This window comes from Geotrypetes seraphini, chromosome 3 (genome assembly GCF_902459505.1).
Source record: "Geotrypetes seraphini chromosome 3, aGeoSer1.1, whole genome shotgun sequence".
In the NCBI taxonomy this organism is placed as follows: Eukaryota; Metazoa; Chordata; class Amphibia; order Gymnophiona; family Dermophiidae; genus Geotrypetes; species Geotrypetes seraphini.
This window is the reverse complement of record NC_047086.1, coordinates 135,457,410-135,473,880: the sequence shown is the minus strand read 5'-3', so window position 1 is coordinate 135,473,880 and position 16,471 is coordinate 135,457,410. Positions and strand designations below refer to the sequence as shown.

At 43.4% G+C, this 16,471-nt stretch overlaps 1 protein-coding gene across 1 annotated transcript in view; it reads right to left on the bottom strand.

Moving 5' to 3' along the window:
• HADHA (hydroxyacyl-CoA dehydrogenase trifunctional multienzyme complex subunit alpha) overlaps positions 1-16,471 on the bottom strand; it is a 176,508-nt gene that overhangs the window by 99,696 nt on the left and 60,341 nt on the right. Inside the window, exons 11-12 of the mRNA XM_033937944.1 lie at positions 14,113-14,222; positions 1,396-1,530 (exon numbers count right to left, since the gene is read on the bottom strand). Of these exons, the coding sequence (XP_033793835.1) occupies positions 1,396-1,530; positions 14,113-14,222 (245 nt within the window). The remainder of the gene's footprint in view (positions 1-1,395; positions 1,531-14,112; positions 14,223-16,471) is intronic.

Genomic DNA, 16,471 nt, shown 5'->3' with positions numbered 1-16,471 from the left:
GGGTGCCGATTTGTTGGCCAGCTTGTGGAGCTGGGTTCGGGGCGACTGCCGGATTTTCTTGCTTGTCAGGAGTACTGGGCGTGGACTGCAGGGTCCATACTGTTCTATCTACAACTACGTAGTTATTGTTCTTCGCTTCGGCTGCCGTCCGGGGAGTTACCCACCTTTTCCCCGCTGGATAGGGCTTTCCTTTCCCTCTCCCTTGAATTTAACTCGCTATCGGCTTGGTACAAGCTGGGGAGAGATTGGAGGCCTGCTGACGTTTTTCTGTCCCGAATGGCAGATGGCTGGAGCTCTGAGCTGGGTGAAGAGGTTACGGTTGATGAGTTGTCACAATGCTTCGTGGAAAGTGCGGGGGCGACTCCTAACGTTGCTTTACATGAAATTCATCTTAAGATCGTGCATAGGGCGTATGTAACCCGCTGCGTTGGCTACACTATGGGCCTGTGGCCTGATGCCTTTTGTACCCGGTGTCCTGCACTCAAGGGGACGCTAGTGCATCATTTTTTGGAATGCTCTTTGGTGGGACCGCTGTGGGTACGTGCACTTCAAGAGGTGGAGGATGTTTTGGGGTGCTCTCTGGAATGGTCGTACAAGACTCTGCTGCTTGGTGTCACGGATCCCCTAACTGAGGCTGGTATTTCTGCGCCTTTACAACGCTTTGTGCTGGTGGCCCTGGGGCTTGTTAAGAAGCTAATTCTGCAGCACTGGGTGGGTAGTGTGTGCCCTACGTTTCAACAATGGAGAGCTAGTATGTCCCAGATGGCGGTATGGGAGAGGCAACGCAAGAAGGATGCCACTAGCTGGCAAGCAGTGGCCTATGTGGCGTGCTGGGACTCATTCTAAGTTGGGTCGGTTCCCTGGGATGCAAGGGGAGGGGGGTGGGGGATTTGGGGCGGGGGGAGGGAGGGAGGTTTGTTTTCCGGCTGTTCTGTTATAAACATGAAAATTGTGAACTTTCATGAGAAGGTTATGTTTGACTGCCTGATTTCTGGCCTAGCTGTATTGTGTACCTGATTATTGTATCTATGCTGTTATTCCTTTTTTGGCTTGGTTGCTGATTGTACCTCTCGTGACTGGTTCCTTCAATAAAAATATTTTCAAAAAAAAAAAAATAAAATAAACCCACCAGGATGTTTGAAAAAAACACCCAATTGGGCAGGAAAATCGAACAGAATCGAAAAACCAATTCAATAGGCTGATTCGAATCGAAATTTTTTTTCCTGAATCGGCAGCACTAGTCTGGAGGGATAATAAAGAAAGGACCAATTTTTGGTATATGACCGGGGCACTTCATATACCAGATATGGCAAAACATTTTCTGCCTTCCAGGACTTATGTCACTGATAAATAATGAAGATTGAATCCACTGAATATTTTAAGACTGATACCTACCCTTTGAAAACCTGCTGTTGTCCTCTGTCTAGTCCTTCCAATGTTGTGTCCTTCAGAATGGATCTTATACCTTTATCTACTGACACCTGTGCAATGCCAGCTCCCATCAGTCCTGCACCCAAGACTGCAAGATTCCTGTGCAGAAATAACAATAAGAAAAAAAAATCACATTTGCAGACTGTACACAAAGTTGTTAAAGTTGATAAGAGATGAAGTAAAAAAATCTAGATTGAGTGAATTAATATAGTTCATAAATATAGTTTGTAAAATTTATAAGAATCAAAAATAATTCATTCAATTGAGAATTCATATTCTCACAGAGAATGAATTATTTTTGATTCTTATAAATTTTACAAACTATATTTATGAACTATACTAATTAACTCAATCTAGATTTTTTACTTCATCTCTTATCAACTTTAACATGAACTGCTTTTTACACTTATGGATTATATGGTAGCAGGATACAGTTTATGGTACTGCTTCAACTTGATATTTTTTTCAGTGTTTGCACTTGAACTTTAACTTATAACTTTTCCTAAAGTTTTTCAAGATCCACTTTTAGCACTTTACAATTTTCAGCACTTCATTTTATCATGTCTTGGGAGACAATTTATTCACCCTTTGTTTCAGTATTTTTTCATTTTTTGTGTTTTTTCTCCCGGAGCAAATGTTTGTAAGCAATTTAAAGTATTCTTTGACTATACATAAAACAGGACAATATGATGTATGAGGCAGTTCTTATTCAGACTTATGCCTGGTGCTAGTCATCAATGAGTTACTGCCTGAGCCAATAATCTTTTGTGTGCCATCAGAAAGGCTCATACTGATGATGTCCATTATTTTTTTAAAAAAGTTTTTTTATTTAAAATATTTTTTCTAAACATTTTCTCCAGGAGAATTAGAACATAGGTATTTAAACATCTCTATCATATCTTCCCTCTCCTGCCTTTCCTCCAATATATATATATTGAGATCTTTAAGTGTGTTCCATAAGTCTTATGATGAAGAGCACAGACCATTTTAGTAGCCTTCTTCTGGACCAGCTCCATCTTGTTTATATCATTTTGAAGATGCAGTCTCTAAAATTGTACACAATATTCTAAATTAAGTCTCACCAGTCTTATACAGGGGCAGCAATACCTCCTTTTTTTCCTACTGGCAATACCGCTCCCTAACATACACTGACATCTGGCAATATGTTTAACCGGGGGAATTCAGTAACAAGTCTATCACAGTCAAACAATTCCCCCAATATTCCTTATAAATCTATTTAAATATTTTATAGATCCTCAGCAGGTTTTTCATTCACTGTTCATGCACACATTGCATGACATGCAATCGTCATCGGATATTTTTTTAAGTCTTGCTTATAGTGATTTTCATTTATAGATACAACTTTAAAAATAAGACTTATCTTGTCCAAATTTTCAATAAGGGAGCGCCTCTTCCAACATGTCCATGTTTCATTTATGGTTCCTCAGGGTCAAGGCTCCCAACAAGATTAGTGTGCCTTCGCTACTCGTAAGAATATTGATTAGCTACAGAGAAGTTCATAATGTTCTCCCTAAGCACCCTAGCATTCTTTCAGATTTTGCTGCCGCCTTTTCAACCTGTATGGCCACCTTAAGATCATCACATACTATCAAACCCAAGTCCTGCTCTTCTTTCATGCAGAATAAGTTCTTCATCTCCTAACTGTACCATTCCCTCAAGTTTTTGCAGCCCAAATGTGTGACCTTGCATTTATTAGCATTAAATATTAGTTGCCAAATTTCAGACCATTCTTCAAGCTTTGCTAATTCCTTCCTCATGTTATTCATACCATCAGGGGTATCTACTCTATAGCAGATTTTGTGCTCAGACGCTTTCTTTTCCATCTGTTAAAGGATGTAGATTCAAAAATATCATAATCGTCTTTTATCCTATCAGGCAGCATCCTGAGACAAGGATTTGAATTTTTTAATTGCAACCGCTAATACATATCAGCAGTTTAGGAAATATTTAAAAACATATTTGTTCGCTAAATTTCTAGGTAATTAAATACTCATTCTGATTGTCATTCTCTCTTTTGTAAACTACATGGAACTTCACGGTTATACAGTATAGAAGTAAGCTGTTATGTTATCTTACCTGACAGCCCTTGAGCAATATCGCTTACATAAAATGTTAAAAAGAACAGGCCCAAGAACTGCCACTAGTAACATCTTTTTCCTCAGAGTGATCTCCACTGACTATTACCCTCTGTTGCATTCTACTCAACCAGTTCCTGACCCAGTTCATCACTTTGGGACCCATACTGAGGGCACTCAGTTTATTTATTAGACGCCTGTGTGGAACACTGTCAATGATTTGGCTAAAATCTAAATATACCACATCTGGTGGACTCTCTCTATCCAATTCTCTGGTCATCCAATCATTCCTTTTTATAAACTTTTGCCCCACACCCTTAATATTTTATTCAGCTTTTCCCAGCATTACTTCACCCAGCTCCCCTCCCAAATATTTTCTCCTGCCTCAATGTCTTCGAGTATAATTTCCTCTCAACAATTCCCCCTACTAAACCCAGACCCTCCTCAATGTAACAGATGTCCTTCTCCATTCCCTTCTCTCCTAATAATCTGGTATATCTCCTTATCTCTTCCCTCTTCAATGGTCCAACTTATCCCCTCCCCAATGGTCTAGTAAATCTTTCTCCCCTATTGTCCAACATGTCTCCTTCCTCCTTCCCTTCTCTCCCCTCCCTAATGGTTCAGCATGTCTTGTCTTTCTCTCTTCCCTTCCTAATGGTCCAACATTTCTCCTTTCTCCTGTGGGCCAGCTTTTGTTCTCCCCCTTCTCATTTGGCCTTTCAAGGCCCATCCCCAGCTCCCAGGTATATATTTTAAAAGTTTTTTTTTTTATTCTTGGAGTGACAGCGGCACTGCATACATGGTGCTAGTGCCCTCCCCACAGCCTTCACTCTGACAACTTTCTGTTTTCTTACAGGCTCCACGATTTAAAAAAAAAAAAAAAAAAAAAGTAAAAAAATATACACCCGGGGAACTGGGGCTAGTGTTGATGCAAAGGGAAGGAAGCTGGGAGGAGATCTAAAGTCAGATTCTTTTTTCCCTGCCTATATCTGTATGACTGCTAGATAAATTTCCTGTCTCTAGGGGATCTGGGTCAGCTTAACCTATGGGCTAGTGACATCACAGACTTAAGCATTTCGCACCCTTCATTGTCTGCACCCTAAGTCAGTGCCTCACCTGGTCCATAGCCAATTTGGGCTTGTTAGTTGATTTAGTTTGGACTATGTCTAAAGAAGGTGAAAATACCACATAATATTCCACAGAGCCACACCTTCCATAAAATGCTTCCTGCCTCATATCTCTTCTTAATGCTCCCTATGTTTTAAGAACATAAGAGTTGCCTTACTGGGATATAGAAATACAATGGCAGATAAAGGCCAAATGGCCCATTCAGTCTGCCCATCTGCAGTATCCACTATCTCCTCTTCCCCACTAAGAGGTCCATCAAGCCCAGTATCCTCTTTCCAACAGTGGCCAACCTAGGTCACAAGTACTTGGCAAGATCACAAAGAGTAAAACAAACTTTATGTTACTTATCCTAGGAATAAGCAGTGGATTTTCCCTAGTTCATCTTAATAATGGGTTATGGACTTTTAGGAAATTATCTAAACCTTTATTAAACCCTGCTAAGGCTAACTACTTTCATCACATTTTCTGGCAACAAATTCCAAAGTTTAATTACATGTTGAGTGAAGAAATATTTTATCTGGTTTGTTTTAAATCTACTACTTAGTAGCTTCATTGCATGCCCCCTAGCCCTAGTATTTTTGGAAAGGAGAAACAAATGATTCACATAAACCCATTCCATTACACTCAGCATTTTATAGACCTCTATTATCTCTCCCCTGAGCTATCTCTTTTCCATGCTGAAGAGACTTAATCTTTTCCTCATGGAAAAGTCATTCCATCCCCTTTATCATTTTTGCCACCCTTCTCTGTACCTTTTCTAATTCCACTATTTTTTTTTGAGATGTGGCAACAAGAATTGCACACAGTTTTAAAGGTGTAGCCGCACAATGGAGCGATACAAGGGCATTATAGCATTGCTTTAGTCATTATGGTGACAAATTCACCACCCATCATATCTTTCTTAAAGCAAAAAAGTATCCCATTACCTTCAAGTTTTTTAGATTTTGTTGCAGACAAATGCGTCTCTTGAAGATAAAATACATCAGCCTGTTGCCTTTTTAAAAAAGTCAACATTTTTTTTCTTTTCACTGGGTGATTAAGGCCATTAACATTGAGAGAAAATTTTTTTTACCTCCATTAATTAAAATAACCATAACATATTCTTCCAATTCTTATAATTAAATTTTGACCAATTAAATTAAATGTATATTATATTCATATCTCTATTTTCAAATCAGTCAGAATATCTTCCTCGTTCTTTGTCTTAGAAGTAGAAGTCTGCATGGGAACGGGGATTGCGAGGGTCCTGCGAGAATCCCCCCTAACCCATGGGACTCCCACAAGGACCCCCCTCTGGCCTACGGGACTCCCACGGGAACCCCCCCTCTAGCCAACGGCACACCCACGGGGATGGAAGGCTTTGGAAGCAGGGTTCATCCATATAATATAATGGACACGTCAGCTTTAGTAAAAGAGGGGGTTTATAAATTAATTACCTGAACAGAAAACAAAAAAAGGGTTCCACCAAAGAGATTCCACAAGGAAAACAGCAGCGCAAACACAAAAGAAACTGTGGAATTGATGATCCTGTCAGAAGTAATTGCTGCTTTTTATGGGGATGGGCGGGAATGGAGGTAATTCCTTGCGGGGATGGGTGGGGACAGAGAGGATCCTGACGGGGATGGGTGGGATTTCTGTCCCCGCGTAACTCTCTACTTAGAAGAGAGCATCATCACCCTGGTGAAGTAGGAAATAATCCTGTAGCTATGACCTGCCCACCAGGGGATGCAATATCCATCTTGCACCGAGGATGTGTCTCCAGGGACTTCTGCCCAGGAGGGAATAGTTAGTATAGCTTTTGTAGTTGGTGAATCAATCATTAGGTTTGTAGATAGCTGGGTGGCTGGTGAGTGTGAGGATCGCCTGGTCTCTTGCCTGCCTGGAGCGGATGGCGGACCTCACATGTTACATAGATAGGATTTTAGATAGTGCTGGGTAGGAACCAGCTGTCTTGGTACACATAGGTACCAATGACCTAGCAAAATGTGGGAGGGATATTCTGAAAGTCAAATTTAGGCTAAGTAGAAAGCTGAAATCTAGATCCTCCAGGGTAGCATTTTCAGAAATGCACCCAGTTCCACGCACAGGACCCAAGAGGCAGGCAAAGCTCTGAAGTCTCAATGTGTGGTTGAGACGATATTGCAGGGATGAGGGATTTAGATTTGTTAGGAACTGGGCACCCTTTTGGGAAAGGGGAAGCTTGTTCCAAAAGGATGGACTCCACCTTAACCAGGATGGAACCAGGCTGCTGGCGCTAACGTTTAAAAAGGAGATTGAGCAGCTTTTAAACTGAGATGCAGGTGAAAGCCAACAGTCACCCAAGAGTGGATGGTTCAGTGTGAGGTATCCTATTGAAACAGGATATTTAGAGAGTCCCAATAGAGAGGTTCCAATAATGGTGAAAGAAAGCCAGGAGGGTTTACGAGGAAGGCAGAGTGAGCAACCCAAATTTTCCCCGACTTCTCAGCAGTCTGTAGTTACAAGAAAAAAAACAACACAATTTGAAGTTTCTGAATACAAATGCTAGAAGCCTAAAAAATAACATAGGGGAGTTAGAGTATATAGCACTGAAAGATGAGGAAGATATAATAGGCATCTCAGAGACCTGGTGGAAGGAGGACAATCAATGGGACACACTATTACTTGGGTACAAATTATATCACAAGGATAGAGTAGATCAAACTGGGGGGTTGCGCTATACGTTAAAGAAGGAATTGAATCAAATAAGATAAACATTCTGCATTACATAGATAGCAGTGTGGAATCCATATGGATAGAAATTCCATGTGTGAAGAGAAGAAACATAAAGGTAGGGTTATACTATCATCCCCCGGAAAAAAATGAGCCGACAGATGAAGAAATGTTTTCAGAGATTAGGAAAGCTGGAGAATTGGGCAACAGTATAAAAATGGGTGATTTCAATTACCAAATTTTTACTAATCTCTTACTCAAATAAGAAACAGAAGTCCATTACCAACCAGAGTGCACTGCTATATCATTAAAGTTTGAAGAAAAATCCACTAGATGGGAGAAAAATGCCTCAGTTTGGCTTCATAGGCTACAAAAATACTTCCAAACCCCTACTGGTTCTGATCACATATATTTAAGTTCAGAAAGTTACTTCAATCCTGAATCTTCTTCATTCCCATGAAATTAAAACACAGCACTCTGCAGGCAATTACTTCAAAAAGCAGCACAGCAGTGAAGAACAAAACAAAAAGTTACTTAGCTTGCTCTGATTTTTCCTCCATACTCCAACGGACCTTTCCAGCGCTATCCACTATATCCAAACTGCAAAATCCAGCACAGAGATCCTATAGGGTCATCCCTGTTTCGCTATACTGGCTTCTTCAGGAATTTTCCGTCATCCAATCCAGCACAAAGCAGCAAGGAACTTCTCGGCAGCTGAAGTTCCTTGCTGCTCTGTGCTGGATCAGATGGCGGAAGATTCCTGAAGCCAGTATGGCGAAACAGGGATGACCCTGTAGGATTTCGGCGCTGGATTTTGTGGTTTGGATATGCTGGAAGTGTTTGTGAAAGGTCCATTGGAGTAAGGGCTGGACCCGAGAGAACAAACAAATGGTTCAAAAGGCAAAACTCGTTGGTGACCTTCAAATACTGCAGCAGCAGGTGGCGATCGTCCAGGGACCGTAAAATCTGCTCCTGGCCCTTGGAACCCGAGGGGACAAACACCAGAAAATGAACTTCCTGTTTCACATAAAGACAAAAACCACCTTTGGAAGGAAAGCAGGTACCGTCTGCAATATAACTGCACATCTCCTTACGAGAGGCATAGAGGGATATGGGTGACTAAAATTACACCAGGTGTACACCTGGCTGGGCCTCCGCGTATGCGGATCGCCGGACTTGATGGACCGAAGGTCTGATCCGGAGATGGCAGTTCTTTTGTTCTCTCTTAGAGTCATTGGAGGAATACTTTGTTCTGTGTTGTGTGGAAGCGGACCCCAAGGTACTCCAGATCCTGGGTAGGTTCCAGTTGGCTCTTTTGCAGATTGATCACCCAGCCCAGGCATTGCAGTAACAAACCACTTGCTACATGGCCCAAGTCCCCTCCAATAGGGGGGAGCTCTGATCAGCCAGTCGTCCAGATAAGGATGGACCATGACACCCTAAGAGTGGAGGTGAGCCGCCACCACTACCACCATTACCTTGGTGAAGGTCCTGGGTGTCGTCGCCAGGCCAAATGGGAGAGCCATAAATTGAAAGTATTGATCCAGAACATGGAAAAGAAGGAACTTCCTGTGACCCAGAAAGATGAATGTATAAAGATACGCCTCCATTAGATCCAAAGAGGCCAGAAATTCCCCCAACGCGACTTATGCAATGACTAAACGGACGGTCTCCATTCTGAAGCAGGGCATCTTCAGTGCCGCATTGACCACTTTGAGATCGAGAATCGGTCTCCAATCTTCAAAGCCTTTTTTTGGAATGAAGTACATTGAGTATCTCCCTGAGCCCAAGTCGTCCTTTGGCATGGGTTCGATAGCCACAATATCCAGCAGTCTACGGATCGTGGCCCACACCCTGAGCATCTTTTTGGGATGCCCCGCAGGAGAATCCAGAAAGAAATCCGACAGAGGTCGGTAAAATTTCAATTTGAGCCCATCATGTAAGACCTCTACTAGGACAGCAGAACAAGGTTACTGTCTCCCATTCCACCAGAAAGACCGAGAGCCACCCTTCGATACAGGGGAGAGGGGCTAAAGGTCTGGCGTCAGAACTGTTTTTTTTTGGGACAGCGGCTGGACGTCTATTTGAGGACAGCTGACAGCCAGGGCCTCAGAAACATTGCCTAAAGGTGTGTATCTCTGACCCGAAGCTGGGTGACTGGAGTACTGATGTGGGTGCAGGAAGGGATGAAAATTAGGACGTCCTGAACTCCTGGAGGGACGAGACCTGTTTCCCGGCAAAGCCTTAGGCTTACGGTCATGAATACTCGCCATAATGTCATCCAGACCTTGGCCAAACAGAGTTGTCCCTTGAAGGGCAGCTTACTCAGAGTGGCCTTAGAGAAGGAATCCCCGCACCACTGTCATATCCACAAAATTCTCTGGGCGGACACTGAATAAGCGCCCAGCTTAGCGAAGACCTTCAGCATGTCGCATAAGGTGTCCACCAGATAATCCACTCCAGAAATGAAAAAATCCATATCACGGAGGACCACGATATCAGGATTGTGGCGGAATTTAGAATGGCATGCCTGAGTGACAAATGACATGGCCACAGTCGCCTTGACCTTGGCTGCCAAAGAATCAAAGAGGCATTTGAGAATAAAATCCACCCGCCTATTCTGAACATCTTTCAGAACCACCCCTCCATCGGGAGAGAGGTATGCTTGGTGACCCGAGTCACAGCCGAATCCACCTTTGGTGATGCAAAGCACTTGGTAAACGCTGCCGCCATAGGGTAAAACTTCGCCATGGTCCGAACGCATTTCAGGGGATCCTCCGAGTTATCCCAAACCTCAGAAAGAATACGGACCAGATTCAAATTATCAGAAAAAAATCCACGATGGCCGCTATGGATGCCTATTTTGACCTAAAACAGCCCGGGAAAAGAACAGGGATCTCTGGAAAATGGTGATTTTGCGATTTTAGAGGCATGCAGGGAAACCACCCAGAAATCCCTTTTCAGGACTCCCCAAAATCCCTAAAACAAGGCAAACAAGCTGCTACTCACTGTGCTGTAAGGGAGAAATGGCAGGAAATACTGAAACAGAATGCAGGGAGATCTCGAGCCTCAGAAGCTGGAAAACTGGATTTCAAGTCTTCCGACTGCCTCACATGCCCGGCTACCTCTGCAGAGAACTCCAACACCTCCAGATCACTCAGGGTAGGTACGCAGTCCAATCCCGATCCCGGGTGCGCCTCCAAAGAATTGTGCAACCTGCGCTCCACCCACTAGCGGACGAACCTGGGGTGAGCTAGCTCCTGATCCCGGAGCCCCAATTTCACATGCAGGCTGTCTGGGGGGCTTACTGCAGGGGCAGGTAAACCCCTAAGGCAGACTTTTTCCAAAAGTCTGCGCTCTCCCGCAGCAAGGTGTCCCCGCAGGAACCTTCCACAGCACGAGGGCAAACCAGTGAAAAAGAATTCAAAATAATACACTAAATTTCAGAAATGAAACACAAGCAGAAGAGATGAGCTCCTATAGTATGGCTTGTAGGAATACAAAACTGATGTCCAGGGTGCATGCTCCAAGGGATAAGTGCAGAGGGATGAGCTAAGACTTCTAACAAGTGAAGTTCCTACAGCTCCTGGCTAGCCAAGGAATACAACAACCCATCCATTCCCAGAATAAAGTGGGATTGTACAAGAATGACAAGTTAAAGTGTGATAAAATGGTTAAGGGGAGGAGTTGCCGCACAGTGAGAGATTAGAGAAACTGGGCCTCTTCTCCCTTGAAAAGAGGAGACAGAGGGGACATGATCGAAACATTCAAGATAATGAAGGGAATAGACTTAGTAGATAAAGACAGGTTGTTCACCCTCTCCAAAGTAGAGAGAACGAGAGGGCACGCTCTAAAGTTAAAAGGGGATAAATTCCGTACAAATGTAAGGAAGTTCTTCTTCAGCCAGAGAGTGGTGGAAAACTGGAACGCTCTTCCGGAAGCTGTTATAGGGGAAAACACCCTCCAGGGATTCAAAACAAAGTTAGATAAATTTCTGCTGAAACAGAACATACGCAGGTAAAGCTAGTCTCAGTTAGGGCACTGGTCTTTGACCTAAGGGCCGCCGCGCGAGCGGACTGCTGGACACGATGGACCACTGATCTGACCTAGCAGCAGCAATTCTTATGTTCTTATAAATCACATGGACCAGATGGTATACATCCCACATCCCAGGGTACTAAAAGAATTCAAACATGAAAATGCTGACCTGCCATTAGTGACCTGTAACCTGTCACTAAAATAGTCTGTAGTAGAGAATGACACGGTGGCTGTTACCCGCAGCTAGCCACGGGTAACCTGCCAAAACGAGGGGGGAAAATGTGCTCACTGCAGGTACGGGGGGGGGGGGGGACAAAGCCATCCACCACCCTGTGGAGCGGTGAATGGTCTTGTCCCCGCAGTTAAGGGAGGAAACGCGCACGGTCACCAATCGCACGCGGCCCCCTCCCTCCTTCCTACCTACCCAAATTTATCTATCTCCCTCCCTCCCCCTTAACATTGCAGCGCGTTTTGAATAACTTCTTCACAAAGCCATTGGAGCCTGCAAGCAGTAATGTGCGTGTGTGGGCGGAAGCTTCTCCTCTGACGCAACTTCCGGTTGCATCAGAAAAGAAACTTCCGCCCACACATGCACGCTACTGCTTGCAGGCTCCAATGGCTTTGAAGAAGTTACTTAAAACGCGCCGCGAAGGTAAAGGGAAGGGGAGGAGATAGATAGATTTGGGTAGGTAGGAAGAAAGGAGTGGGCCGCACGAGGGGTGCCGAAGGGCGGTGAGATGGTGAGAGGGAAGGGTGGCAGAGGAAAGGAGCAGACGCTGAAGGGGGGTGGAGAGGAACAGATGCCGAAAGGACATGGGGAACAGGCGCCAAAGGGAAATGGGGATGACAAGAGTGGGGAGAAGGCGCCGAAGGGAAATGGGGATGACAGAGTGGGGAGAAGGCGCTGAAGGGAAATGGGGATGACAGAGTGGGGAGAAGGCGCCGAAGGGAAATGGGGATGACAGAGTGGGGAGAAGGCGCCGAAGGGAAATGGGGATGACAGAGTGGGGAGAAGGCGCCGAAGGGAAATGGGGATGACAAGAGTGGGGAGAAGACGCCGAAGGGAAATGGGGATGACAAGAGTGGGGAGAAGACGCCGAAGGGAAATGGGGATAACAGAGTGGGGAGAAGACGCCGAAGGGAAATGGGGATAACAGAGTGGGGAGAAGACGCTGAATGGAATGAGGAAGAGAGAGTGGGGAGAAGACGCTGGAAGGGAAGAAGACAGAGATGTCAGACTATGGGGGAGTGGAGGGAAGAAGATGGGTGCCAGACCAATAGAGAGGGAGGAGGGGGTGAAGGGAGAGGCACAGTAATAGAGCAAATGGAAGATGCAGAGAGAAGACAGACAGTGGAAGGAAGGAATTGAATGAGATGAGGGAAGCAGAACCAAACAACAAAGGTAGAAAAAAATATTCTATTTATTTCTTTTCTTTTTTTTTTGCTTTAGGATAAAGTAGTATATTAGTGTATATTAGTATAGTAGTATATTAGTATAGTAGTATATTATGTGTTTATAAAAATTTATACTGCTTTAGTCAGTCACCCATGCCAAATCTGTAAATCTCTTTATATATAAAATGACCACACAGTATAATACATGCTTAATAGTGAACACTCAGATCACCCTTTCTGTGATTATAATTCCCTCTCATAAGTATAAAAATTTATAAACAAAGCCCTGCCAGCTGAACATCTCTTTCTCTAGTTCAGAAGCCAGAATTTTGATTTATAAGGAATAAGCTAAATATTGCAGTACTGAGGCTTGTATGGATGCTGCGGGGATAGTAGTCGCGGGGACAGTGGTCACAGGGACGGGGCGGGGACAGGGACAGTGGTCGCGGGGATGGGGCAGTGACGGGGACAAATTTTTTCCCTGTGTCATTCTCTAGTCTGTAGTACCTGAAGATTGGAGGGTGGCCAATGTTACACTGATTTTTAAAAAAGGTTCCAGGGAAGATCTGGGAAATTACAGACCAGTAAGCCTGATTTCAGTGCTAGGCAAAATGATGGAAACAATTATAAAAAATAAAATTGTGGAACACGTAGACAAACATGAGGAAAGACTAAAAGTTAGGGCTCTTCAGCTTGGAAAAGAGACAGCTGAAGGGAGATATGATTGAAGTCTACAAAATCCTGAGTGGAGTAGAAAGGGTACAAGTGGATCGATTTTTCACTCCGTCAAAAATTACAAAGACTAGAAGACACTCGAAGTTACAGGGAAATACTTTTAAAACCAATAGGAGGACATATCTTTTCACTCAGAGAACAATTAAGCTCTGGAACACATTGCCAGATAATGTGGTAAGAGCAGATAGTGTAGCTGGTTTTAAGAAAGGCTTGGACATTTCTTGGAGGAAAAATCCATAGTCTATCATTGAGAAAGACATGGGGGAAACCACTGCTTGCCCTGGATTGGTAGCATGGAATGTTGCTACTCCTTGGGTTTTAGCCAGGTACTAGGGTCCTGGATTGGCCACCGTGAGAATGGGTTACTGGGCTTGATGGACCATTTGTCTGACCCAGTAAGGCTATTCTTATTTTCTTACCCTTAAAACATGATTTTAACATTTTCTTAATTCTTCCCCATGTATCCATGTACTCCCACTGGCAAAAATACACACCACAAAACCAGTAAAACTCAGAAGTTTGTTTCAGAATTGAAAAACTAAAGGTGTATTCTCTGTTCAAAAGTCTCACAGGAAAGGAAAAAAAAAACTTTACGTACTTAACCTCCTTCTCGGGTGTACCAAATTTATTCTTCTTGCATAGAACTTGCCCATGGTAAAGACCAATTAAAGCTTTGGACTCCTTCGTCATTGCAAGGTCCCCAAATTTCTAATAAAGGGAAAGATATGTGAAACCACTGCAATTTACTTTTAAGATAAAGATGTTCAATGAAATTTGAATCCAAAGATGCATTTACTTGCAGAAAGGGTGATAAATGCAAAGAAACACAGAATTTGTACTACTACTACTTTTACAAAGCCACATCTCAAAAAAACCCTCATGGCTCCCACCTTCCCCTCCAACTATCACTCTGTCTCCCTTTTTCCATTTCTTTTTTTACTTTATTTTGTTTTTAATGCCAACAAAAAGAGCAATACAATTTATATACAAATAATGATAATCAACCAACCACTTATAATCAATCAGTAATTACCATCAGTAATAATACCCCCCAAAAAATATATCCCCCTTCCAGCTCCCACCCCCCTGGATGTGTGGGTGAAAGAACAACAGAAAAAAAGATAAAGATAAAGGACAACTATAGCAAATCTTCCATTTCTATCTCTGTCTTGACTTCCTTTCATCTTGACCAAGTCTTGAGCCTCTACAATCTGTCTTTTGCCCCCTACACTCCGCCCTTACCAAAGTCTGCAGTGACCTTTTCCTGGCCATACCCAAGGGCCTTTACTCAATCCTCATCCTTCTTGACCTGTCTGCTGCTTTTGATACTGTTAATCACTGCTTACTCCTTGATTCACAGTCTTCGCTTGGATTCCATGATTCTCTCCTCTCCTGGTTTGCCTCCTACCTCTCCCATCACACCTTTAGTGTATGCATTGGTGGATCCTGGCATCCTGCTAGCTGTTGGTGTACCCCAGGGTTCCATCTTAGGACCTAGTCTCAGTCTCAGTTAAGGCGCTGGTCTTTGACCAGAGGGCCACCACATGAGTGGACTGCTGGGCATGATGGACCACTGGTCTGACCCAGTAGCGGCAATTCTTATGTTCTTTGCTATACACCTTGTCCCTTGGTTCCCCGATTTTCTCACGTGGCTTCCATCACCTATATGCTGATTTCACCGATAACCCAAGAAAAAGTCTCCTATTTATCTGACATTGCTAACTGGATGTCCTGCTGCCACTTGAAACTAAACATGTCTAAGACTGAGCTACTCCTCTTTCCTCCGCCCCTCTTGCTCCATTCTCAGTTTCTGTCAATAATACTGTTAATATTCCCATCTCCTCTGCTCATAACGTTGGAGTAGTCTTTGACTCCAACCTCTCATTTTCTACGAACATCCAACAGACTGTGAAAGCTTATCGCTTCTATCTCTGTAACATCTCCAAAATTCACCCCTTCCTCTCAGAGCACACTACCCGGACCCTTGTCCACATCCTTGTAACCTCATACTTAAACTACTACAATTTTCTTCTAACAGGTCTCCCACTAATCTCCCCCTGCAATCTATGCAAAATTCTGTTGCACAACTTATCTTCTGCCAACCTCGCTACATTCACATTACCTCTCTCCTCAAATCACTTTACTGGCTACCTATCTGCCTTCGCAAACAGTTCAAACTCCTATTACTAAACTACAAATTTTGCAATCCCTCAGTATCTCTCCTACCAAACCTCTTTGAGAACTCTGTTCCTCAGATAAGTTGCTTTTATTTGTACCCTCCTTCTCCCTGCCAATTCCAGAAATTGTTCCTATCATCTTGCTGCTCCATATGCTTGGAACAAACTACCTGAGTTCATGCATCACACTCTTTCCCTTCCCTTGTTTAAAAGTAGGCTAAAAATTCACCTTTTTGAGATAGCCTTCAACTCTTAACCCCACTTCCCTCTGCTTACCATCCTAACCAGTAGCTTATCACCCCACTAACTGTATCCCTTAATAGTAGTAGTAGTAGTAGTAACAACACTAGTAATAGCAATGCAGCAGGCTGAAATCCTTGTGAACTGAGTTCAGTCCCCATGGCTTCTCATGACCTTGGGCAAGTCACCTACCCTCCATGGCCCCAGGAACAAAACTTAATATTATGAGTCCACCAGGGCCAGAAGAAGTACCTGCAAATAATGTGTACAGCGCGGCGTATATCTAGTAGCACTATAGAAATGTTTAGTAGTAGTAATATTTAGTAGTAGTAGTTAGTAGCTGCATGAAGAATGCAGTGCTGTACATTAAACATGTAAGAGATAATCCCTGCTTTACAATCTAGTTAAAACAGATAAACGATGTTAGGGAATTTGTCACAGAGGAAATAACACAGAAAGCAGCCTCAAAAAAAGTAGGCTTTTAGCCTAGATTTGAATTAGTGCTACCCTATTCAGGGAAAAAAAATTTTCGATTTGATT